General features: G+C 49.4%; 1 protein-coding gene across 10 annotated transcripts in view; it reads left to right on the top strand.

Annotated features, from left to right (window-relative positions):
- FKBP15 (FKBP prolyl isomerase 15) overlaps positions 1-23419 on the top strand; it is a 108235-nt gene extending 84816 nt beyond the window's left edge. For 7 of the 10 annotated variants that reach the window (XM_030535523.1, XM_030535526.1, XM_030535528.1 and 4 more), the window contains 9 exons: positions 8170-8306; positions 8614-8769; positions 9560-9712; positions 13389-13481; positions 14057-14182; positions 14685-14792; positions 17340-18082; positions 18723-18816; positions 20247-20881. In XM_030535523.1, coding sequence (XP_030391383.1) covers positions 8170-8306; positions 8614-8769; positions 9560-9712; positions 13389-13481; positions 14057-14182; positions 14685-14792; positions 17340-18082; positions 18723-18816; positions 20247-20339 — 1703 coding nt within the window. In that variant the 3' untranslated portion in view covers positions 20340-20881. The other 3 variants (XM_030535527.1, XM_030535532.1, XM_030535525.1) reach the window with 2 other exon arrangements.
- The last annotated feature ends 1788 nt before the right edge of the window (positions 23420-25207 follow it).

Genomic DNA, 25207 nt, shown 5'->3' with positions numbered 1-25207 from the left:
CGCGCCGCGCGTGCACGTTCGTTGGAAACTTTTTACCCTAGCAACTCCAGTGGGCCGGCAGGTCGCCCCCTGGAGTGGCGCCGCCATGGCGCTCGATATATACCCCTGCCGGCCCGCCCGCTCCTCAGTTCCTTCTTACCGCTGTGTCGGTCGTTGGAACTGTGGAGCGCGGCATAGCTGTCCTCCACGTCCCTAGCTCTCCTTGTTAACTACCGTTATTATTACAGTTGTTAGTTAGGTCGTTAAGTATAGTTAGTTAATTAGTTGTAGTGTAAATAGTATTGTATATAGTTGTTCGCCGGTCTGGGCTGTAGCCCTTCCCGGCACCCGGCACCGGGCTCATGCCTGGTTCGCCAGGCTTTAAGCAGTGTGCGGCCTGTAAAAAGCCTATGCCAACCAGCGACCCCCACAACGTGTGTCTGAAGTGCCTGGGGGAATCGCACAGGTCGGACAAGTGCCGCATTTGCAAGGCTTTTAAGCCCAGGACAAAGAAGGAGAGAGACCAGAGACTCAGGACTCTCCTAATGGAGGCGGCACTTGACCCGGCAGCTTCACAGGACGTGATCTCGGCACCGGCACTGGATCGCACCGGCACCGGGAAGACTCCCCGGCACCGACCTTCCCCGGCACCGGGTGCAGAGGCGAGACCGTCAACGTCTGCTACTCCAGCCAGGCAGACCCGAATGGAGCGCCCGGCATCGACATCGGCCGCGGCGCTACCGGCACCGTCGACTCCGGGCCCGGTGGGTCTGTCGAGTCCGGTGCCGCCAAGCTCCCCCATAAGATCTGGGGTTGAGCTATTGGTCCCATCCACTCCGGAGACCTTCGCCTCGACACGGGACCTTATCGCCCTAACTGAGTCTACTCAGCCGCCACCCCCGGTACCTCCGGTGCGGGTAGCATCTAGGGGCAAGCCCATGATGACGGCACCGTCTCGGGACTCGTGCTCGCGATCCAGGTCCCGACGCCATGGTCGCTCGAGATCCCGCCGCCGCTCGCAGTCCCGGCACCGCTCCCCTCGGTGGTACCGGTCGCACTCGCGGCACCGATCGACCTCCAGACGGTCGCGGTCTGACTCCAGCCGTCGATACCGGCACTGTGACTCTAGGAGCCAGTCTCGCCGTCACTCACCGCGCCAGTCGACCTCCCAGCACCGAGCTGGTGGCAGGTCCCGGTCCCAGTCGACCTCCCGGCACCGCGTCGGTGGCAGTTCCCGGTCCCGATCCTGGCACCAAAGCAGTGGCCGGTACCGATCCAGATCCCAGCACCGAGACAGAACCTGGTCCCGATCCCGGCGCCGCTATGACTCCCGGTACCGATCCCCGGCACCGAGAAGATCTTCGGTGCCGAACCGCGCAGACCCTTATCAGCCGGGGTCGGCCCCGCCATGGCCTTCTAGGCAGCCGTCGGTGTCGTCTCAAGCGGACAGCGTGTATGCACTGGGCACCGACAGGCAGGCGGCGTTGTTTCAGGACCCTCCGCAACAGGACCAGGGTCCGCAGCAGTGGGGGTTTTGGACCCCCTGGGCATACCATCAAGCCCAGGGCCCCCAACAGCTTCCTGCTAGGCCTGCAATGGCGGAGCACAGGGTGCCAGAGGCCTCGTTATCTCGCCCCCATCCCTCCCCGGGTGGAGAGGAAGGATCGAAGCAGCAAGACCCTGCTCTTGCTCCTGAGACAGAGGCGAGGGCTGAGGGGGACCCCCCACTGGACACTTTCTTGCTGGGGGTCTCCTCATCCTCCTCCCCCGACGAAGCAGTGGCTGGCACCTCCTCCAGTAGCCCTCTTCCGCTGGATCTCAGGGCGCACCAAGACCTCCTTAGGCGAGTAGCTCAGAATCTGAGCCTGCAAGCCGAGGAGGTCTCTGAGATCGAGGACCCTATCGTCACCATCCTCTCATCTGATGCCCCCACCAGGGTCGCCCTACCCTTGATTAGGACGATCCAGGCCAACGCCAATACAATCTGGCAGTCACCGGCCTCCATCCCCCCTACGGCGAGGGGCGTCGAAAGGAAGTACGTGGCCCCCTCCAAGGGCTACGAGTACCTCCACGTCCACCCGACACCGTGTTCCCTGGTGGTGCAGTCGGTGAACGAGAGGGAGCGCCACGGACAGGAAGCTCCAGCCCCCAAATCCAAGGAGGCCAGGCGTATGGACCTCCTCGGCCGTAAGGTCTATTCGGCTGGGGCCCTTCAGCTCAGGGTTTCAAATCAACAAGCCCTGCTCAGCAGATACGCTTTTTACTCGTGGGTGGCAGCAGACAAATTCAAAGAGCTGGTGCCACAGGAGGCCCGCCAAGAATTTGCGGCCATTCTGGACGAGGGCAAGAAGGTTGCACGAACCTCGTTACAGGACTCTTTGGATGCTGCAGACTCGGCTGCCCGCACCCTCGCCTCGGGGGTAACGATGCGCCGTATCTCCTGGCTTCAGGTCTCTGGCCTTCCACCGGAGCTCCAATACACCATCCAGGACCTCCCGTTCGAAGGCCAGGGCCTCTTTTCAGAGAAGACAGACCCCAGACTTAAAAGTCTCAAAGACAATCGGGTCATTATGCGCTCCCTCGGGATGCACACGCCGGGAATGCAGCGCAGACCCTTCCGGCCACAGCAGCAACAGCAGCGCAGGCCATACCCCCAGTTCCGCCAACGGCAGGACCTCAATAGGCGCCGTGGCAGGAATGGAAGGCGTAGACATTCGGGGAACCAGGGCGGGCAGAATCAAAGCTCCTCTAAGCCCCCGCCTGGGCCCAAGCCTTCGTTTTGAAGGTGCGCCCAGGGCGCAGTAACAGTTTCCCCCACGGATCCTTCCCCCCCGTTTTCCAACCGCCTTTCGTTTTTCCTCCCGGCGTGGACCCAAATAACATCGGACCGCTGGGTCTTACGCACGGTGCAGACGGGATACCGCCTGCAGTTTATATCATTTCCTCCTTCCCGCCCCCCTTCCTCGTCCCTCTTCAGGGACCCCTCTCACGAGCAATTCCTTCGACAGGAGGTACAGACGCTCGTCAACAAAGGAGCTATAGAGGCGGTTCCGGAAAACGAGAAAGGCAAGGGGTTTTATTCCCGCTATTTTCTGATCCCCAAGGCCAAGGGAGGCCTCAGGCCTATCCTCGACCTGCGAGAGCTCAACAAATACCTAGTGAAGTTGAAGTTCCGCATGGTATCCCTGGGGACCATTATCCCATCCCTGGATCCGGGAGACTGGTACGCCGCCCTCGACATGCAGGACGCTTATTTTCACATTGCCATTTGGCCACACCACAGACGTTTCCTTCGATTCGTGGTGGGCCGCCTTCACTACCAATTTGCAGTCCTCCCATTTGGCCTTTCTGCGGCCCCGAGGGTATTCACAAAATGCGTGGCAGTCGTTGTGGCACATTTTCGGCGCAGTCGTATCCACGTGTTCCCTTACCTAGACGATTGGTTAATTCGGGGCACGTCGGAACTACAGGTTTGCAGCCACGTCCGCAGGATCACCGGCCTGTTTGCTACCTTGGGCCTCATGATCAACATAGACAAGTCCACCCTGCTCCCCACGCAGAGGGTGGAGTTCATCGGGGCCGTCCTGGACTCCACCGTGGCCAGGGCTCTTCTGCCGTTACCGAGGTTCCAGGCGTTGTCGGCGATCGTTCATCGATTGCGGGCAGCCCCCTTGACATCCATACGGACATGTCTAACCCTGTTAGGCCACATGGCAGCATGCACATTTGTGACCGGTTACGCTCGGCTCCGCATGAGGCCCCTCCAGTTGTGGCTCATCGCACATTACCGGCCGGCAAGGCAACCGCTAGACATGCTGATCACAATCCCCCAGGGCGTGTTAGATTCTCTCGGCTGGTGGTTAGACCAGTCCGTAGTGTGTGCGGGGCTCCCTTTCCACCCACCTCAGCCTTCGGTGTCCCTAACAATGGATGCCTCAGATCTCGGCTGGGGGGCCCACCTGGGAACCCTGAGAACACAGGGCCTGTGGTTCCCGCAGGAGGTGAAGCTGCACATCAACATGCGGGAGTTGAGAGCGGTCCGCCTTGCTTGTCAAACATTCTGTCACCAGCTTCAAGGTCGTTGTGTCGCGGTGTTTACCGACAACACGACGACCATGTACTATATCAACAAGCAGGGCGGCACCAGATCCTCTCCCCTATGTCACGAGGCGATGCGACTCTGAGACTTTTGTGTAGCCCACTCCATTCACCTCACAGCTTCCTTCCTCCCCGGAGTACGGAACACGCTGGCGGATCGCCTGAGCAGATCCTTCCTATCACACGAGTGGTCCCTTCGCCCGGACGTCGCCCTCTCAATCTTCCAGAGGTGGAATTATCCCCGTGTGGACCTCTTCGCGTCCGGGGGGAACAAGAAATGCCAGGCGTTCTGCTCCTTTCAGGGCAGGGAGCCCGGGTCTATAGCGGATGCCTTCCTTATTCCGTGGACGACCCACTTGTACTACGTGTTTCCCCCGTTCCCACTGGTCCACAGGGTCCTTCTGAAGGTGCGCAGGGACAGGGCTCGCGTGATCATGGTAGCCCCGGCGTGGCCCAGGCAACATTGGTGCCCCATGCTGCTGGACCTGGCCATAGCCGACCAAGTTCCCCTGCCCCTTCACCCGGACCTGATCACCCAGGAACACGGGACTCTCTGTCACCCGGACCTGCAGTCGCTACATCTAGCGGCGTGGTTCCTGCGTGGCTGACCAGTTCTGAACTGCGCTGCTCCACCCCGGTACGGGAGGTACTTTTGGGCAGCAGGAAGCCTTCCACTAGAGCGACATACTCGGCCAAGTGGAAGCGTTTCTCCTGTTGGTGCGTGGAGAAAGGTCTCCGCCCTATGGAAGTTTCGGTGGCCAATATTTTAGACTATATTTGGTCCCTCAAACAACAGGGCCTGGCGATATCGTCTTTGCGGGTTCACCTGGCAGCTATCTCCACCTTTCACCCGGGTGGGGATGGCCTCTCCGTTTTTTCTCACCCGATGGTGACTAGATTCCTGAAGGGGCTGGAACGTTTATACCCTAACGTCCGACTCCCTGCTCCAACCTGGGATCTTAACCTGGTGTTGTCTCAGCTCATGGGGCCCCCCTTCGAGCCGTTAGCTACTTGCTCCCTACTCTATCTCTCTTGGAAGACTGCCTTTTTAGTAGCTATCACCTCAGCTAGACGGGTGTCGGAACTCCGGGCTCTCGTGGTAGACCCCCCGTATACAGTCTTCCACAAAGATAAGGTGCAGCTGAGGCCACACCCTGCATTTCTCCCCAAGGTGGTCTCGGCCTTCCACATCAACCAAGAGATATTCCTCCCGGTTTTTTTCCTGAAACCTCACTCTTCAGGCAGGGAGCGACAGCTCCACTCGCTTGATGTCCGTAGGGCTCTCGCGTTCTATGTGGAGAGGACCAAACCGTTCCGCAAATCCCCCCAGCTTTTCGTGGCAGTAGCGGACCGCATGAAGGGGCTTCCTATCTCCTCACAGAGGTTATCCTCATGGGTAACGTCCTGTATCAGGACCTGCTATGACTTGGCCCACGTCCCTACGGGTCGTGTGACTGCGCATTCTACCAGGGCGCAGGCGTCGTCGCTGGCTTTCCTCGCCCGTGTGCCCATCCAGGAAATCTGTCGGGCAGCGACCTGGTCATCGGTCCACACCTTTGCTTCCCACTATGCCCTGGTCCAGCAGTCAAGAGAGGATGCGGCCTTCGGATCTGCAGTGCTCCATGCCGCTACTTCTCACTCCGACCCCTCCGCCTAGGTATGGCTTGGGATTCACCTACCTGGAATGGATGTGAGCAATCACTCGAAGAAGAAAAGACGGTTACTCACCTTTGTAACTGTTGTTCTTCGAGATGTGTTGCTCACATCCATTCCACACCCGCCCTCCTTCCCCACTGTCGGAGTAGCCGGCAAGAAGGAACTGAGGAGCGGGTGGGCCGGCAAGGGTATATATCGAGCGCCATGGCGGCGCCACTCCAGGGGGTGACCTGCCGGCCCACTGGAGTTGCTAGGGTAAAAAGTTTCCGACGAACGTGCACGCGTGGCGCGCACACCTACCTGGAATGGATGTGAGCAACACATCTCGAAGAACAACAGTTACAAAGGTGAGTAACCGTCTTTTTTGGAGCATGAGTTTTCGTGGGTGAATACCCACTTCGTTGGATGCATGTAGTGGAAATTTCCAGGAGCAGGTATATATATGCAAGCAAGAAGCATGCTAGAGAGGAACTTGCCTGAGGAAGTTGTGAAGGCTAGGACTATAACAAGGTTTAAAAGAGAACTAGATACATTCATGGAGGTTAAGTGCTTTTAATGGCTATTAGCCAGGATGGGTAAGGAATGGTGTCCCTAGCCTCTGTTTGTCAGAAGGTGGAGATGGATGGCAGGAGAGAGAACAGTTGATCATTACCTGTTATGTTCACTCGCTCTGGGGTACCTGGCATTGGCCACTGTCGGTAGACAGGATACTGGGCTGGATGGACCTTTGGTCTGACCCAGTACGGCCATTCTTATGTTCACTCAGTCTCCTGAATCCTCCTTGGTAATATGCCTGGCAGTGGGGAAGGAGGGCCATACAAAGTCTGCCCTGTTTGCAAATGTGGCTTATTGACATAAATGGGTAAAGAGTGCCTTGTTTCTGTGGCACATTCAAGGCTGGAGTAGCCCACAGACTAAAATGCTCCGAGTTCTTTGCAAATGTTCATCCAAGAGCAGATCCTCCTCTCTGCTTTTCTCTTCTCACTTTTCCTTCAGGGTTAGATTAAGCTCCTTTATGGGATAAAGACTTTGTCATGCACACCAGTAGTGCTTCGCAACTGGGTAAATTATCAGCATTCATTAGCTGTTTAGTGGACATAACCTGGTGGTTGTTTTGCAGACTCCTAGTAACAAAGTTAATTTCCCTTCTTGGTGAAATCAGTGAAAACGCATATATTTCACTGTGGCTCAATCCTGATTCTTTCCAGGTAAACACAGATCTGGCCTTAAGTATTATTGTTAGTTGAGACACTGTTCTTGCAGTGTCTGCTTCACCTAATTGAGCTAAAAAGGGGGCTTTACTTTTCAGTTTACTATTAAGCTCTCCTTGACTCTATATAGGCATTTGCCTTCAGGAGACTGTGTACTATGAACCTGAAGAGGCATTGTTAGTTTTTTATTATTGTGGGTTTTTTCCACTATATTGACCAATTCCTCCTGCCCCCAGGCTGAATCCTGGCTGCTCTGTCTTCAGCTGACAGTCTGCTCAAACTGGTAGCAGAGAAGCAGACTGGATGCAAGCAGTAGTTCAGTTGTTGTTTGTTGTTTGTTTGTTGTTTTTCTTGGAAGCAAAATAAAAACATCAGATTTGGAGTAGCTTTGGTCAAGAGTCCGGACCTGTCCTGTCCTCCCCGGGCCAGAAACCTTTCCACCTCTTTCTGAAAACAGCTAGTTTCCCAGGTGTCTTCCGTGTAGGAGCCATACAGACTCTGAAGGGTTAATTCAGTCTATATGTAATGTACCTGTATTTCTTTAGGGTAATAAAATCAACGCAAGTAGTCACTTGTTTGGATATCTTTGGAGTTTAAGAAGAGGTCAGTGTGCAATGCAAGACCCAGAGACTCTTATAAATGTAATGCAGTTGCGAAATAGGCTGATATTGTGGGGTATATTAACAGGAGTGTTGTATGTAAGACTTGGGAAGTAATTGTCCCACCTAGCACTGGTGTGGCCTGAGCTGGAGTACTCTCCAGTTCTGGGCACCACACTTGAGGAGAGAGGAGGGCAAATTAGAGTTCAGAGGAGAGCAACAAAAAAAAAAGGATTTAGAAATTCTGACCTATAAGGAAAGACTAAAAATTTTAGCTGCTAAAAGAACTCTTTGGGATGGGTGGGGGGGAAGACTGTGGGAGGAGGGGAGAAATCTGATAAGTCTTGAGTTATATTAATGGCTGTTATGAGGACTGAAGGTAAGACAAGAAGTAATAGGTTTAATCTGCTGCAAGGGAGACTTAATCTAAATCTCCCTTGCAGCAGATTAAACCTATTACTACTTGTCCTACCTTCAGTCCTCATAACAGCCGTTAACATGTTCTGTGTTCTTTGACCCTTCTGTGTTCTACTCTTGCTTATGGGCTGTAAGTTTTTTTTTTTTTCCCACTCAGATTAATCTGAAATATGAAGTGTGGAAACTCACAGTGAGCTGTGTTCTTGCAGAGCTCCAAGAATCCTCAGAAGACACGCACACTAAATTCAGAGCTGAGAAGCAGAGCCGCAGGCAACTGGACCTGAAGGTTACGACACTGGAAGAAGAGCTAGCAGACCTGAAATTAGAGAGAGAGAACCTGGAAAAGGTAGGCCCAGGCATCTCCATTTCAAGGGAGATGCACGGTTCCAGTTGGATGCTAAACTTAACTTAGTGCTCCTGCAGACTCTCACAAGGCAAACCAAATTTTGGATTGCCAACTCTTTCCCTACAAACAACACAGTTTTGGCGCATCAGTTCCGGAGTGCATTTACATAGATTTTAATGTTCCTTGTATGTTAATGACCGTATATCATAATAATGACAATGAGATTCCCCACAGTGCCCCAGGGGATGAGACGCTATCTGGATGCAGTCCAGACCTGTGCTCAGACATACCACTATCTGTGCCCCAGAACCTTGTTGAGAGGAAGAAGAAATCCCTCTTGGAGAGAAGCCAGGCTGAGGAAGAGATGGATGAGATTCGCAGGTCCTACCAGGAAGAACTGGACAAGCTTCGACAGCTCCTGAAAAAGGCACGGACTTCAACTGATCAAGCAGCAGCAGAGCAGGTGAGGGGACCTCCTCCCACTGGATAGGTTTGTGTGAGTTCCAGCTGGAAAGCCAGTTGATTATAGATTAGATAAAGCTGCATCAATTGCTCAGTGAAGAAAAATAGCACCCTGCTTCACTAAGGGGATTAGTCTTCAGTGCTTCTCCTCTGCTTTGCTGGCCTGTGTTGGCTTTGCCTTTACCTTCTGCTCCAGGATTCTTACCTATGACTTCAAAGAACTAAGTAACCAAGGCAAACAGGAAACTACACTAGGTGGGGAGTAAGGAAGGCTCCTAACTTCAGAACAATGGGCTGTGATTCTGAGTTTGGTCTCCAGCCAGCTGTTGGAGTTCTGATGGGTGCAAATCTTGCCTGCTTGGTCTTCCAGAGCAAGTGATCAGAAGATAGCCAAGAGGTGTCCATCCTTGTGCCAACAGAGCAAGAGAAGAGCGGAGCTCCTTTTTAACTAGTCAGAGTGGAGTTGGGGAAGAGTAGAGTTGTTTGTAGAGAGAAGGGTGAACGGGACTCCATCACTGTTGGGCTTCCTTCAAATAGCAACGGCAGCTGGTGAAGCAAGGGGCTGCAATCTGAGCCAGCGTTAGAGAATTGCCCTCCCATGGAGGATGGAGTTGTGTTTTGTGTGGGGAGGAAATGCTGCAGGGATAGAACACCAACTCCAAGATGGCAGAGCTAGGCAAGAGAGTTTGCCTTGCCCTGGCCTCACCCCAGAATTCTCTGCTCATAAGAGTGGATGTAACTGTCATGTATTGGTAGTTCCCTGCTAATAACTGCTGTTACTTCCTGGGCAGCAGTCGCTCATCCAGACAGAGTTGGAATCCCAGTGGGAAGCAAAATGTGAGCGCATTCTGGTCTCTGCCAAGGAGCAGCACTTACGGCAGTATCAGGAGGTGTGTGAGCAGAGAGACTCTCAACAGCAGCACATCACCGAGCTGGAGGAGAAGGTAGACTCTCCCTTTCTAACCACTTGTCTATACACTCACTTCTCCACCTCTTTCCTGCATGCTGTTGTCCCTTGGAAGCAAATGGGAGGAGTGTAGTCGGAATCTAATACCCAGTAGTGCTCTGCCACCTTGGTGTGGCTAGTGTTTTCCATTTCCTGGTTTTTCAGAGGAGATGACGGTGCCCCTCTTGACTGGAGGATGTGTCTGGATGTTGCCCCATTAACTCTGGGTGGTTGGGATTAACACAGAGGCTGGCTGTTGATGTGTTAGCAGGGGTTCTGTACAGGACAGAGAAGGGGCATGCTGACCTCAGAACAGAATTAGCTATCAGGAAATGCTGCAGCTGAGGTTTGCTGAGCATGACAGTTTTTCTGAGGAGAAAAGTTTGATAGGTCTGGTGGACAAGGAATAGTAAAAATGCATCTCTGCTGCTGATTAAATTAAAAAAACATAGAGAATCAAAGAAGTGCCACTGTGGCTAAACAACAAAGTAAAAGAAGCAGTGAGAGTAAAAAAGCATCCTTTAAAGTGAAAGTTAAATCTTACTGAAGAAAATAGAAAGGAGCACAAACTCTGACAAATGAAGTGTAATTAGAAAGGCCAATAAAGAGTTAAAAAACAGCTAGCCAAGACTCAAAAAGTTGTCTTTTTTTTAATTTATTTTTGCTAAGCACATCAGAAGGAGGAAGTCTGCTAAATAACCAGTGGGGTTATTGGACGATTGAGATGCTAAAGGAGTTCTCAATGACAGTAAGGCCATTGCAGAGAAGCTAAATGAATTCTTTGCATCGGTTTTCACAACTGAGGGTGTGAGGGAGATTCCCAAACTTGAGACATTTTTAGGTGACAAATCAGAGGAGGTTGAGGTATCATTAGAGGAGGTTTTGGAACAAATTGATAAATAAAAGAGTAATAAGTCACGAGGACCAGATGGTATTCACCCAAGAGTTCTGAAGGAACTCAGATGTGAAATTGCAGAACTAACAACTTTGGTAGGTAACCTCTCGTTTAAATCAGATGACTGGAGCCTAGCTAATGTGACACCAAGCTTTTTAAAGGGCTCCAGTGGCAATTCTGGCAATTACAGCCCAGTAAGCCTGACTTCAGTACCAGGCAAGCTGGTTGAAACTATAATAAAGAACAGAATTGTCAGACACAGATGAACGTCATTTATTGGGGAAGAGTCAACGTGGCTTTTGTAAAGAGAAATCGTGCCTCACTAATGTACTAGAATTCTTTGAGGGAGTCAACAAGCATGTGGACAGGGGTAATCCAGTGGATATAGTTTATTTAGATTTTCAGAAAGTCTTTGACAAGTTTCCTCACTAAAGGCTCTTAAGCAAAGTAAGCTGTCATGGGATAAGAGGAAAGATTGGTAACTGATTAAAAGATAGGAAACAAAGGGTAGGAATAAATGGTCAGTTTTCAGACTGGAGAGAGGTAAATAGTGGTGGTCTCCAGGGGTCTGTACTGGGACCAGTCCTATTCAACATATTCATAAATGATCTGGAAAAAGGGGTAAACAGTGAGGTGGCAAAATTTGCAGATGATACAAAAAAAAAATCAGGATCGTTAAGTCCAAAGCAGACTGTGAAGAGTTACAAAAGGACCTCACAAAACTGGGTGACTGAGCAACAAAATGGCAGATGAAATTCAGTGTGGATAAATGCAAAGTAATGCACATTGAAAACATAATCCCAGCTATACATATAAAATGATTGGATCTAGACTAGCTGTAACCACTCAAGAAAGAGATCTTGGAGTCATTGTGGATAGTTCTCTGAAAACATCCATTCAATGTATAGCAGCAGTCAAAAAAGCGAACACAATTTTGGGAATCATTTAAGAAAGGGATAGATAAGACAGAAAATATCATATTGCCTCCATATAAATCCATGTTACGCCCACATCTTGAATACTGTGTGCAAATGTGGTCGCACAATCTCAAAAAGATATATTGGAATTGGAAAAGGTTCAGAAAAGGGCAACAAAAATGATTAAGGGTATGGAACTGCTGCCCTGTGAGGAGAGATTAATAAAACTGGGACTTCTCTGCTTGGAAAAGAGACAGCTAGGGGTGTGTAGCAGGGTGGTTATCCCGCTCCTGCCCTGAAGGGTTAAAAACAGCCCGGGGGTGGGGGAGCTGTGGCTGGAGAAAGCAGCTTTTAGGCTGGGCTGATTGGGAGAAGTGGCTGCAGCTGGGGCCATGCCCCAAACAGACTCAGCTGGTCCTATAAAGGCAGAGAAGCCAGCGGTAGACATACAGTCTCCCTCTGCCTGTAGAGGGAGAAGGGCCTAGCTGCCAGGAGCTAGAGCCCAGGTACCTGAGTGGAGCAGGGCTGGGGAAAGGCAAAGGGGCTGGGGAAAGACAGAGGAGCTGGGGAGCTCCGGCCTGGAAAGCCCAGGCTGTGGCCTAGCATAAGGCAACAGTCACTGCGGGTTGCAGAGGACAGCCCAGTGGTAGACCAAGGCAGCAGGTCCAAACCCAACCTTGGCAGTGATGAGTAGGCTGATACCGTAGTCTGTCCCAGAATAGGGGGGTTAGACAATGACTAGCAGAAGCCTTATACTGAGGCGAGGTGGGACTAGTGGATGGAGGTTCCCCAGTGAGGGGAGACCCTAAGACTGAGGGGATTACTGCTCAGGAGCAGCACCCCAGGTACAAGGGCACTGAGTCCGGGAGGGTCACGGGGGCCAGAGGACAGGCGGATCACCAGCCTGCAGAGGGCGCTTCGGAGCTGAATTGAGCTAATTCCCTGAGAGACCAACAGGAGGCGCTGCAGGGGTGAGTACCTCACGTTTACAAGGTGATATGTTAGAGGTCTATAAAATCATAACGGGGGTGGAGAAAGTAAATAAGGAAATGTTATGTTATTCCTTCACATAACACAAGAACTAGGGGTCACCAAATGAAATTAGTAGGCAGCAGGTTTAAAACAAACAAAAGGAAGTATTTCTTAGAATCGTAGACTATCAGGGTTGTAAGAGACCTCAGGAGGTCATCTAGTCCAGGAGTCGGCAACCTTTCAGAAGTGGTGTGCCAAGTCTTCATTTAGTCACTCTAATTTAAGGTTTCATGTGCCAGTAATATATGTTAACATTTTTAGAAGGTCTCTTTCTATAAGTCCGTAATATATAACTGTTGTATGTAAAGTAAGGTTTTTAAAATATTTAAGAAACTTCATTTAAAATTAAATTAAAATGCAGAGCCCTCTGGACTGGTGGCCAGGACCCAGGCAGTGTGAGTGCCACTGAAAATCAGCTTGTGTGCCATAGGTTGCCTACCCCTGATGTAGTCCAACTCCCTGCTCAAAGCAGTACCAATCCCCAGCTAAATCACACAACACACAGTCAACCTGTGGAACTCTTTGCCAGAGGATGTTACGAAGGCCAAGACAATAACATGTTTAGAAAAGAACTAGATAAATGGATGGAGGATAGGTCCATCAATGGCTTAGGATGGGCATGGATGGGGTCCCTAGCCTGTGTTTGCCAGAAGCTGGGAATGGGTGAGAGGGTTGGATCACTTGATGATTACCCATTCTGTTCATTGCCTCTGAAGCACCTGGCATTGGCCACTGTCAGAAGACAGGATACTAGGCTAGGTGGGCTTTTGGTCTGACTGAGTATGGCCGTTCTTATGTGTGGTGTTATAATTCTGTTTCTTTTTTTTCAGCTCTCCACTCTGAAACACTCTAGAAATGCTGAGGCGCAAAAACTCTCTGTGTTACAGGAGAAGCTGGAGCAACTGGGGCTGATCAACGAGAAGGTAAGGGTGAACACTGAGGCTAACCCTCACTGATTAGTATCTTGACTTAGGCCACTGATGTTGTTGTCCCATTGGATAAAGGAGAGAGCTTTGTGTTGCTTCCAGTGGCTGATATGGGCCCAGTGATAGGATCCAGCCCTTCTGCCAAAGAATGCTGCTGCATAGCATCCCAGTGCAGTCCTACCCCCTCCTTGACTTCCCAAGGTTGGGGGAGTCCACAGAGCCTTCCTTCCCAGCATGACTATTGTCTTCACAGGGGTAGGGCAATAGTGGTTGTTCCGGGGACAATTCTGAGGGAGTTCTGTAAATACCTCAGATAGTGAAATCCTGCATAAAGCTGCTTTATCAGGAACAGGAGAAAATTGCAGCTTGTATGTGTTCTTCCTCTTAGGAGCTCTCTGCAAATTTTAGGCTTTTGTTGTTTTTTTAATCTCTTGCAAAGACAATCATGGCATTGTGAACAAATGTGCTGCTGTCACTAACCTGTCCTGCTGCAAACTGGGCACAACAGTAGCAAGATCTGAATGTCAGTGAGGATCTACTGAGTTGCTCTGACTACCTCTTTCCCTTGACAGTATTCAGCCCTACAGTCCCATGTTGCTGCCCTGAAGGCTCGCTATGAAGAGCGTATCAGGGAGCTGGAGGAGGACTCTGTACTGGAAAATCAGGAGAAATCTCCACCTGCAGACTCTACAGAAGAGGTGAGCTGGCCCAACCAGGGTGGTCTGGTTTACCCTCGTCTCTACCCTGAACTGTTTCCCTAGGTAGGGGGAGAGTTACTTATTAAACACACTGGCAATACCTTATTCTTTGGGGAAAGCATGCCCAGAGGATGAGCTTGTTCCTGTGTAGAGTACTAGGAATCAGGGGCCTTGGAGGGAAAGATGCAGTGTGACTCCTGGTGTGAAGTCTTGACCTCCCAATACAGATTACAACTTTTTAAAGAATGAAAATCCTGGTAGACGTACCATTTACACATACTCAAGCTGTCACTAATTATATTTTGTGCAACTCTGGCAGTCTCCAGCGTTGCCATGCCTAATGTGAACGGTGCATTCTCGTAAAACAGAACTGTGGTCCCTCTTGGACTGACTGTTCTGCTGTATGGAGAAGCCTATGATGTTGGTTTGGTGGCCCATTCTTTCTTACATGTTACGAATGACACAGATATCATATTTATATGTTCCTCTTCGTTGTTCTCAGGTGAAGAAGATCATGAATGGGGTATTTCAGATTTTGAGAGGTGAATTTGAGCTGGAGGAGTCATACAGTGGCAGAACGGTTCTTGGTGTTGTTATGAACACCATCAAGGTACAGTACTGATGGGATACAAGCCAACAAAGGTGAAAATGAGTCTTGGGCCAAAAGAACACATATACCTCTAGCCTGGATCTGGAATAATGTAAAGCTATTAGTAACCGCAATGAAAAGGATACTATAAAAAAATGAGGGGAGATGCAATAGTGAGGGACAGTAAAATATGGGAACCTTTTCTCCCAGAGAAACTAGGACGATAATCATAGAATATCAGGGTTGGTAGGGGCCTCGAGGTCATCTAGTCCAACCCCCTGCTCAAAGCAGGACCAATTCCCAACTAAATCATCCCAGCCACGGCTTTGTCAAGCTTAACTTTAAAAACCTCTAAGGATGGAGATTCCACCACCTCCCTAGGTAACCCATTCCAGTGCTTCACCACCCTCCTAGTGAAAAAGTTTTTCCTAATATCCAGCTGAAACCTCCCCCACTGCAACTTGAGACCATTACTGCTTGTTCTGTCATCTGCTACCACTGAGAGCACTCTAGATCCATCCTCTTTGGAACCCCCTTTCAGGTAGTTGAAAGCAGCTATCAAATCCCCCCTCATTCTTCACTTCTGCGGACTAAACCATCCCAGTTCCCTCAGCCTCTCCTCATAAGTCATGTGCTCCAGCCCCCTAATCATTTTTGTTGCCCTCCGCTGGACTCTTTCCAATTTTTCCACATCCTTCTTGTAGTGTGGGGCCCAAAACTGGACACAATACTCCAGATGAGGCCTCACCAATGTCGAATAGAGGGGAATTGTCACCTCCCTCGATCTGCTGGACAGTGCCCCTACTTATACAGCCCAAAATGCTGTTAGCCTTCTTGGCAACAGGGGCACACTCTTGACTCATATCCAGCTTCTCATCCACTGTAACCCCTAGGTCGTTTTCTGCAGAACTGCTTCCTAGCCATTCGGTCCCTAGTCTGTAGCAGTGCATGGGATTCTTCCTTAAGTGCAGGACTCTGCACTTGTCCTTGTTGAACCTCATCAGCTTTCTTTTGGCCCAGTCCTTTAGTTTGTCTAGATCCCTCTGTATCCTATCCCTACCCTCCAGCGTATCTACCACTCCTTCCAGTTTAGTGTCATCTGCAAACTTGCTGAGAGTGCAGTCCATGCCATCCTCCAGATCATTAATGACGATATTGAACAAAACCGGCCCCAGTATTGAACACAACCGGCCCCAGACAATGCATCTGATATGCTCACCATTCTTGTTGAGCTTTCACAAGGCAGTAGGGAATAGGCTAAATAAGACAAGGATGGCTTAATTTGATTTAATATTGAGGAAAACTGAGCAGAAGAATTTGGTAGTTTTTACCTCTAAAGAAATAATCCAAGTGCAGCAATGCAAGCTGTCACTGTGGTACTGAAAGGAGGAGATCAGTCAGAATATGGGCACTGGATGTGGGTACCTAGCTCAGAGGACTGAGTTCCTGCTGGCTTTTTGCTGACTTGAATCTAAGAAGTTTTACTTTTGCCCTTCCCAATGTACTTTCAAAAGTACACATGGCACTTTCCAAAACCCAGCTGTCTTCTGTACCCACTCTTCCCTCTCAGATCAACTTGAGAGATGACTTTGAGGATTGTTCTAGGTCCCTTCACCGAGAAAGGTTAAGAATAGGGCTTAGTTCATGGCAGATGTCTCATTTCAACAATTAAGGTGGAAACAGTTTTTTTTAGAAATTAGACTTTGCCTCTGCCTAGAATCCCCACACACATAGCAGCCTCAGGATTGTCAGGTTAGGTTTGGGGCTGCAATAGAACTTTTACACAGCCAGAAGTGCTTCCTGTGTTGGCACTTGGGGTAGGGCAATCAAGGGTTAAGAAGCTGAGAGCATCAATGATGAGACATGACCTTTGACCTCTAGGACACTGACTCAGTTCTGAGCATGTCAATAGGTGGGATGCTGAGTATTGGCCTGAGTAGTGGAAGCTGGATGGCAAACACACATCCACTCAGTGGCTGCTTTGTTGGGAGGCTCAGCAGAGAGGGCAAAGTTGGAAGTCTCATCTCCCCAGAGTGCGCTTCCTGGGTTGGTTTCAAGTCCCATTGGTTAGGGGAAGGAAGGAAGACTGTGCTGTGTAAATGGAAACAATGTTTCCTAGTGGCTAGAAACATAGGATTGGGAGTTAGGAAACGAGTTTTAATTTCTTCTCCCTCACCTCCAAGAACAGACAGTGACTTGCTGTGTTCCAACTGCCCAGCCTTGGTTTTCCCGTTTGCAGGTAATACATTGCCTGCCTCTTTGAGGAGAAGTGCTGCCTGATACTTGCACTCTTAGAAGATGGCGGTGAACATTAGGCAAGTGCAGTAGCATTTCTACCTTAGATAGTTGCCTTCTGCAAAAGTGCAAGAACTTATCTGAAAATGCCTCAGAGGCCCAGCTAATACATGAACTACTCAAGTGCACCTAGCTGGATGATCATCTTCCATATTAAAGCATCAAGAAACTTTCCTTCCTTCAGTGGAGCAGCAGCTGTTATGAACCACCATGACTGTTTGTATATCTAGTGATTAACACTTCCTTTCCTTTTCTTTTTCCTTTGTTTTCCAGACTGTAACTCTGCAGCTGCTCAGCAGACAACGGGAGAGGCGAGAGAGCAACAGTGAGGAGGAGGAGCCTAGAACTGGAGAGAGGAAACAGGAAAGCCCACCAAAAGCAAAAGAGGACCATGAAGGTGCTGTCCAGTATGGGTCAGCACCAAGCACTGTGTACCCAACTAAACCAACAGGTGAGTCTGCTGGTATTGCTACACCTCCCAGATCTCCTGAGGAAGAGCAGAGGACCCAGAATACTACAGCATCAGAAGTGAAGATGATCCAGGAGATGCATGAAGCGCATACCTTCTCTGAATTGGTTGAACCAATAAAGCCCAACCAAGGGCTGGTGGTTCCTGAGGAGGATGTAGACTCTGTACTGGCTGAACAAAGGCAGGCAAGTGCTCCCAGTAACCTAGCTCAGCATGAAGGCAGCTCACAAAAAATAGCATCTGTTCAGGCAGAAACTCCAGAGCCCTCTATTCCGGACACAAAGCTGGGAGCAATGGAAGAGGCCATGCCTTCAGAAACGCCAGCTACAGAGCACAAGGCAGAGGACCCTACAGGAGGACTGGAATCCCTGCCTCTGAAAAGTGCAGAGGGGGGAAGTTGTCTGGGAATTCCAGATGCACCCAGGTTTGAAATGGGTACAAGCATTTCTGACTTAACATCAGAGATGGCAGAGAAGGATCCAGCCACCAACCATGAAACTACAGAATCCCAAGGACTGGCATCTAGCCCCAAGCAGAAGGATTCCAGGTTAGTGGTGATTGGAGAGTGCTATGGCTGCCGCAGCTCCTTTCTCAATTTCCCATTGTTGTGGAGTTGGCCTGCCACTGGTGGTGGGCTAGTGGGGCCTAAGCATCTGGCAGCTGGTGCTGCTATTCCATTAGTGCAGGGCAGTGTGCTAGGTTGGGCTGGCTAGCCAGCTAGGTACTTGTTCAGATTTGCTCTGAACAATGGTGGCTAAAATATTAGTAGTTGCAGGTGTCCAGTCTAATTAGTGCTGTCTCCAGGGGAGAAACTGAAAAGTGCTAGTATGGCTAAGACCTACAGGATAAGTGATTGCAGTGCTGCACTACAAACTGGGCAATCAGTATGGTCCTTGTCCCTTGTTTCTACCTGAATCAGTAGATTCCATTGCAAAGTTGTTATCAACAGCTAGCTATTGTGAAGTTCCACTCCAGTGTGTGATCTTGTCCTGGCTGCCTAGAGGGGAGTCCTGTTACTTCACTGTATAAGCCCCAACTAGCTTCATACATCCGTGAGTAGCCTGTTACTGCCGTACAAACCTGAGTGGTGGGATTAGAGCGTATTCCTAAAATGCAGGCAAATTGCATTTGGCTTCCTTTCCCACATTGAGAAGTAGCTTCTTTTTAATTCTCTGTCCTTTTTCTAGTCTCACTGAGAATGATGACGACTTGTTTAAAGTTGCAACCCATAAACCACTAAAGCCTGGAGTTACACCTGAAGAGGAGGATGAGGAAGAAGTGGTAAGAACTTGGGATGTGATCCACAAAGTAACTTTAGAAACCTGAACTCCAGAGTTGTGCACCTAAGTATCTATCTATGCACAGCACCACTGCAGTGCACAAAACTAGATCCCTGCACCCTGACCCAAACCCAGTGGGATGGGACTACATGTGTCAGGTTTAGGTTAGATGTAAAAACAGCTGGACTCCCAGGGTTGGATGGCTCCCCTCCTCCTACCCATGAGGGTTGGGTGATGGCAGCTGCGTGCCCTGCTCCTGCCATCCTTTACCACCTCATTGCTCTGTGTGCACTGCCATTCGGAGTGTGCCAAGGAGTGGCAGCGCACTTTGCAGCAGAGCGCAGCAAATGGAAGGATCAAGGCATACAGCTGCTGCTATGCCAACCCTAGGGGCAGGAGGCACTGCAGCAGCAAAAACAGCTTAGGTTTGAGGGAAAGTGTCGGGATTGGGTTGAAAACAGCTTGACCCTTGGGGGCTCCAGTCAGGTTGGGCCTAAAAGTTAGGTGACAGCCAAGCAGGCGTTTCCCTTAACATTATAGGTGCCTAACCTTCCACTGGAAATGTTCTCTAGACCCTTAAGTTCTAGATCCTGGGGGTATGTGCACTGCTGCTTCCATCTAGGCATTCAGACGCCTGTCTCCCACCTAAGCCCGAGGGTGCTTTGCAAACCAGGGAAGACAGGCGTTTGTCCATCTAAGTCGAGGACCATTCCAGTAGGCATGCTTGGAGGCTGCCTGCTGGATTAGGTCTCATACAAAATCCAGGAGGAGGTGGTGCTAGTGCTCAGTCATTCCCACTCTCTCTGGCCCAGTGACTATTTAGATATTTGTTCCACTGGCTGGGGATAATCATCGTGGTGGGAGGAGTGTGGTCCGGTGATTAGGGCACCAGCCTGGGAGATAGAAGGCCCTGGGTCCAGTCCCCGGGCTCGATCCTTTTTTCATTAGTTATCCACAGTGGAACAGCTTCAGCAGGAGAGAGAGGGAGCCTCACATCAGAATATCACAGAGCCCAGTGGTTACAGCACTATCCTGGGATGTGGAAGATGCAGCTTCAATTTCTTACCCCTGGCTGCAAGGGAGAAGGAGAGGTTCCTGTTCAAATCTCTTCTCTCCTTGGGCAGGGAGAAGACGTTTTTGAACCTGGGTCTCTTACATCCTAGATCAGAGCTCTAGCCACTAGGCTACAAGTTGTAAAGTGGATGGTACCACTACATGTGGAGCAGCAGCTAACTTCTTGTTGCAAGAAGCAGCTTAAGCAATTCAGCCTCCTGAGTCCAGGCAGGGGTGTCCCATTCACAGATCGCAAGCAGAGTGGGTGGGGCTCAGCGCACACCCCTTTGCTTGGTATCTCCCACTGGTTAGTTTAAGTCGCTCTGCACCTAGTGTGTTGGCTTTTGTGGTGCCTATCTCTCCCCATTTATTGTACAGGGCACCTGGGGGCCTGACTTGGCTTTATGGATCAGTGTTCCTGTGATTTACTGCATGCCTAAAGATTATGTGCTGGGCCACTCAGCACTGTAACACTTAAGTCCCTTCATGGATACCACCCCAGCTTTTCTGTTTCTCTGAAGTGACTGAGACATTAAGCCACGGCTTGCTCTGGAAGAACTTTCGAGACATGGGGGAACCTCATGTCTGACATCCAGTAGCTTCAGGTTATCACTACTTATGCGCCCTGCATTTACTGTAGTTCTGATTAGTTAGGTTTCTGGGAGCCCCAGATTTGCGGCTGAACTGGAGACTGTCCAGTGCATCTGAGACATTACATAAGGGATGAGCTACATACATAAAGGCAACGACCAGCAACACCACCTGTCTTATGACAAGTCAGCAGGTTCAGAGCTAATGTACTGTAATGATGGGAAAAGAGAGACCCTCCTGCAGGGCATGTTAAGGCTCCATAGGCGCATTCTGGGGCTGCAGCCCTTCCTATCTGATTTCAAAGGCTTGAGCCACCATGCTGGGTAGAGGAAGACAGTCATCGGGGAGGTTTCCTGGTCCTGTCTCCCTCAAGACTGTACAGAGCCTGAATTCTAATAATCTCACCCTGCTTTCCAATTGGGCTTTCAGAGCATGAAAGGGCACCCTCCCCCAGCCCCACTCTTTGGGGATGACGATGATGATGACCTGGACTGGCTGGGATGAAGTGTTGGAAGATGATTTGGATGTGGCTGACAAGCGAGCCTGTGAGCTTCCCCTCTGGGCACATGGCTGCCTCTCAAGTGTGTGTTGCACTTACCAGCTGCATTTCCTGGGGTGGAATGGAACAGGCTTGGGACTCTCCAAGGTCCCCAGATTGCAGGTTAACCAGGACTATAAGCAAATGACAGCACTGCTGGGCAGTTGGACCCAATCTCGTTGGCCTGATCAGCTAGCCTGGTTTAAGCAGTCAGCCACTCATCCTGCATGTTCCTGTCGCCGTCCTTTTGTGTCAGCCATCAATTTGTTAATCTGAAACTCTGATGTAAGTATGAACTTTTTAATCAGTTCTGGAATAAGCAAGTCTGGCCGTACTCTGCAGCGGACACGGTGATGAAAACAGGACAGAGAAAATTGCACCTCTCCTAGTAGCATTAATACTAAAACAACAACTAAACAATTGCAGAGATCTGTGAAATGTCAGATTAACCCTTCACTAGAGACACTTCAGGATCCACCTGTAGGGCTTCGCATCTGGCCATCACAAACATGCTCACCAAGCAGTTAGATGCCAACTGAAAGTACATGAAGTAGGTTACTATTGAGACGTCTAATCCAAGTATTTCCTACCCACATACATGCCTAGTGGAGACCAAAGGAGTTGAGGTATCGTAGGTTTTGAGTGTTGAACGCTGAGCTGTAAAAAACAATAAACGGTGCTATCTGAGCCAAGGGCTACTCTGCAAAAGCTGTGAATTCACCATAGCTCCATTGAGCTCTGAAAGGCTGAGACCAGAATGCCAAGAGAATGAATACTCTGTTAAGTGTAGACCTGCAGCTCCTAGTAAGTGCTTTAAAGATTCCTCTAGTGTTTCCCATTGTGAGAAGCTAAATCCCTTGACCCTCCTTCACTAAAATGAGTGACACTGAAGGGTTATAGTATGTTCATGTGTATCCAGTATGTTCTTAGTGTGTGCCAGGACATCCTGTAAAACTAATCCAATGGAGGCAGCATTCTGGCTGAGTATAGGACCAAGAGTGAGACTGAGATTGCCTATTGTGAACCTTCATCCCTTAGAGGTGAGCTATCCAGCTAGCCTTTCCAAACCACCAGGCAAAAAGCCTGCAGAAGAGGCAGCCTGTTGCTTGCCAAGTGTACAGGTCCAGTGACACATTTAAAAAAAAAAATTTGCAGCTACCATTGACTATTTAACTGTGTATGGCACTTGGCAGCAGTGCAGTTATGATACGATAAATACCTGCACAACAAAACTTTTTGCTTCCTACTCACTGCAGTCTGATACCATGAAGACATCGTGTCCCTCAACCCCTGGCTGTTAGTGCTCCCCACCAGTCCCACCAAAGGCACCTTTGTCACCACACAATCTGCTCACACCCCTGTCCTTACTTCATTCACATCATGTATGTCCATATGTGATGCAGGTTAGATTATCTGAGGCTGCACTTTGCCATGGGCAATAGAAGCCCCACAACAACAGCACTACAGGCAACAAGAAGTTAATGGGATCCCTGTCCAGATAGAGGAGGAGGGAGTTACTCCAGGCAGTCATTTGCCAATCTTCTGTGCCTTTTTTTCTCTGCTGATAAAGGTGGAAGGATTATAGTATAAACTAGAACTCTTTAGATTAAAGGGGCACTGTTAAATTATAGATGAGGGTGTATATATCTTAACCGGCTTATTCAGGACACATAGGTTATTGGAACAGAATTTGTAAATCCAATTTTCATTCTTTGTGCTCTATTTCTCTTTTGCTTTTCACTCAGCTGGGAAGTTTAAATCTTATTTATGTTCATTTTCTAGTCATTTTACTTTGTGTACACAACCCTGCAGCATTTTGAGTTGCAAATATTGCACATGAGGGGAGGGAACAAATTGTTTTTAAAAACAAACATTTCCACTTAGTTTCCATTATGCTATTATAATTTGTTTAGCTCTGTTCTAGGTTCTGTGAACACTTTTTTACAAAAATATCTGAGCAAAATTTGCAAGTGTTCTGTTAAATATAGAATAACTTATTTTAATTCAGGCAGTGCAGAGTTCAAACCTGATTGACAGCAGTGACTCACATACCCAAGGGCTGCTTTGTTCTAGTGAATAAAAATGGGAGAAGTAGCCAAATTTAACTTAAAAATATGAAAGACTAACTCCTGTGACCCAGCCAATGTACTGAAGTGTAAACACTTGTTTCACGCCACTCTTCTAGCTTGGGGTAGAGCACCTTGCTCTCAAGTAGAAACTATCTAAAGTCAGAGTATGGAATAAATGTGTAAGAGCAAAGGGATTAATGCCATGTAAACAAGGTTAACCAGAAGTCCCCTTCATTGTGATAGTCTCTTAGTGTGGTCTTTGGAATCAACATGTCTGTGGAAACTGTAAAAGCCATGTCTGTCTCCTACACAGATTTGAGAAAACCTAAAAAATAAAAGTGCAATTAAACAAATGTTTCTGGATCACACTCTCTTTAATTCCTTCTTTTAATGTACGTGGTTTGCAAAACTCACCAAGCTTAGTTGTAAATCCAAAAACTCGTTTTATTCATTCTCTGTCCAATTTCCCTGAAATTCCTGTCCAAAAAGAGAAATGGACTCCTGTCAGAAGGCCTGTTGAGGTGATCTAGGGTTTTTATGAAGTCTCTCCAAAAGGGTGAGTAGAGCCTGTGCAGTTAGCCCCAGAATCAGGAAGTGACTGAGTTGCTACAACATCCTTTGCAATTCCACAGATCTCAGCATAATTGTTGCTCATCTTAACAGACCAAGCAAATTCTTCCATCGACCTTGCTGCTGCCTTTTTTGAGAGTGTGAATTAATTACACCCATGGGAAAAACTCCTTCCATGTTCAGAGCACAGCGCTGACTTCCTCTTCTTCCCAGGGGTTGGTGCTAATTTCCCCCTCCACCTCCCCCTACCACACACGCCACCTTTTCCCTCAAGGGCCCACCCCTGCATTGCTGCTTCTCTCCCCCAAGTATGCCCTGTCCCCACTCTCACTCTCCTTCTCCCTCACAAGTCCCTCTTGCGTGCTGCAGAACAGCTGATTGTGGTGGGCATGAGGCACCCACAAAGCTTTTTTTCTGTCCAATGCTCCAGACCTGGATGGAGTCAGTACTTATGACAGTAACATGGCTGCAGCACCATAGCTGTGCCTCTGTGGTGTAAACATAACCTCAGGCAAACTATAGGCTGTCCTGCCCAACCCTTGAACTCCTGGCTGGGATCGCTACCCCTGGCCCCTCCCCCATTGGCCCCCCATCTCTGCAGTCATGCTCCCATGCAGGCAGCACAGCTCGCTCCGTGGGGCGGTGCAGCTTCCAGTTCTGCAGCTCTGAGCAGCTTGATAAGGGGGTGGGGGTGGAGGTTCTGGGGGGCAGTCAGGGAATGGGGGGGCTGGATACATGTGGGAGTCCCAGAGGGGTGGGATGTGAATAGGAGTCAGGGAAGTCATGGAGCAGGGGGGTTGGGTGAGTTGAGGGTTCTGAGGGAGGGGCAGTCGTGGTGGATAGGGAGCAGGGGCCAGGCTGTTTGGGGAGGCTGTGCCTCCCCATACACAGTCCTCCATACAGTTTCACAACCCCAATATGGCCCTCAGGCCAAAAGGTTTGCCCACTCCTGATCTAGTCTGAGCTGTATAACAGACCTACCCTGAAATAATTCCCGTTTGAACCTTGGTATGTTTCTTAAAAACCACCTAGTCTTGATTTTAAAACTGTCAGTGTTGGAGAAACTACCACAGGCCTTGGTAAATCGCTCCAATGGCTTAACTACCCTCCTTTTAAAAATACTATGCCTTATTTCCAGTCTGAATTAATCCAGCTTCAACATCACCTTTGTCTGCCAGATCAAAGAACCAATCACACATTTGTTCCCCATGTAGGTCCTTACATACTGTGATCAAGTAGCTTTTTTGTTGTTAGAACTCCTTGAGGCTGACATGTTTTCTAATCCCTTAATCATTCTCACAGCTATTCTCTGAACTTTGTCTGCAATTTAATAAAATTGGCAGTAGAACTGGTCACAATATTCCAATAGTTTTTATCCGAGATTCCTGTCTCTCAGTGGGAGCTCATGTTCCACCATGACACCCAAATCTGTTTCAGTTACTGCTTCCCAGGAGAGTCCCCCACCCTGTCACTATGACCTGCATTTGTCATTCCTAGCAGCTAGCCAGGGGAAGACACCAGCATTCCTGTGCTACTAAAGCCTAACTCATAGAAAGAAGGTCTCGGGCTGA

Source organism: Gopherus evgoodei, chromosome 16, assembly GCF_007399415.2.
Source record: "Gopherus evgoodei ecotype Sinaloan lineage chromosome 16, rGopEvg1_v1.p, whole genome shotgun sequence".
In the NCBI taxonomy this organism is placed as follows: domain Eukaryota; kingdom Metazoa; phylum Chordata; order Testudines; family Testudinidae; genus Gopherus; species Gopherus evgoodei.
This window is presented reverse-complemented; position numbering and strand designations above follow the sequence as displayed.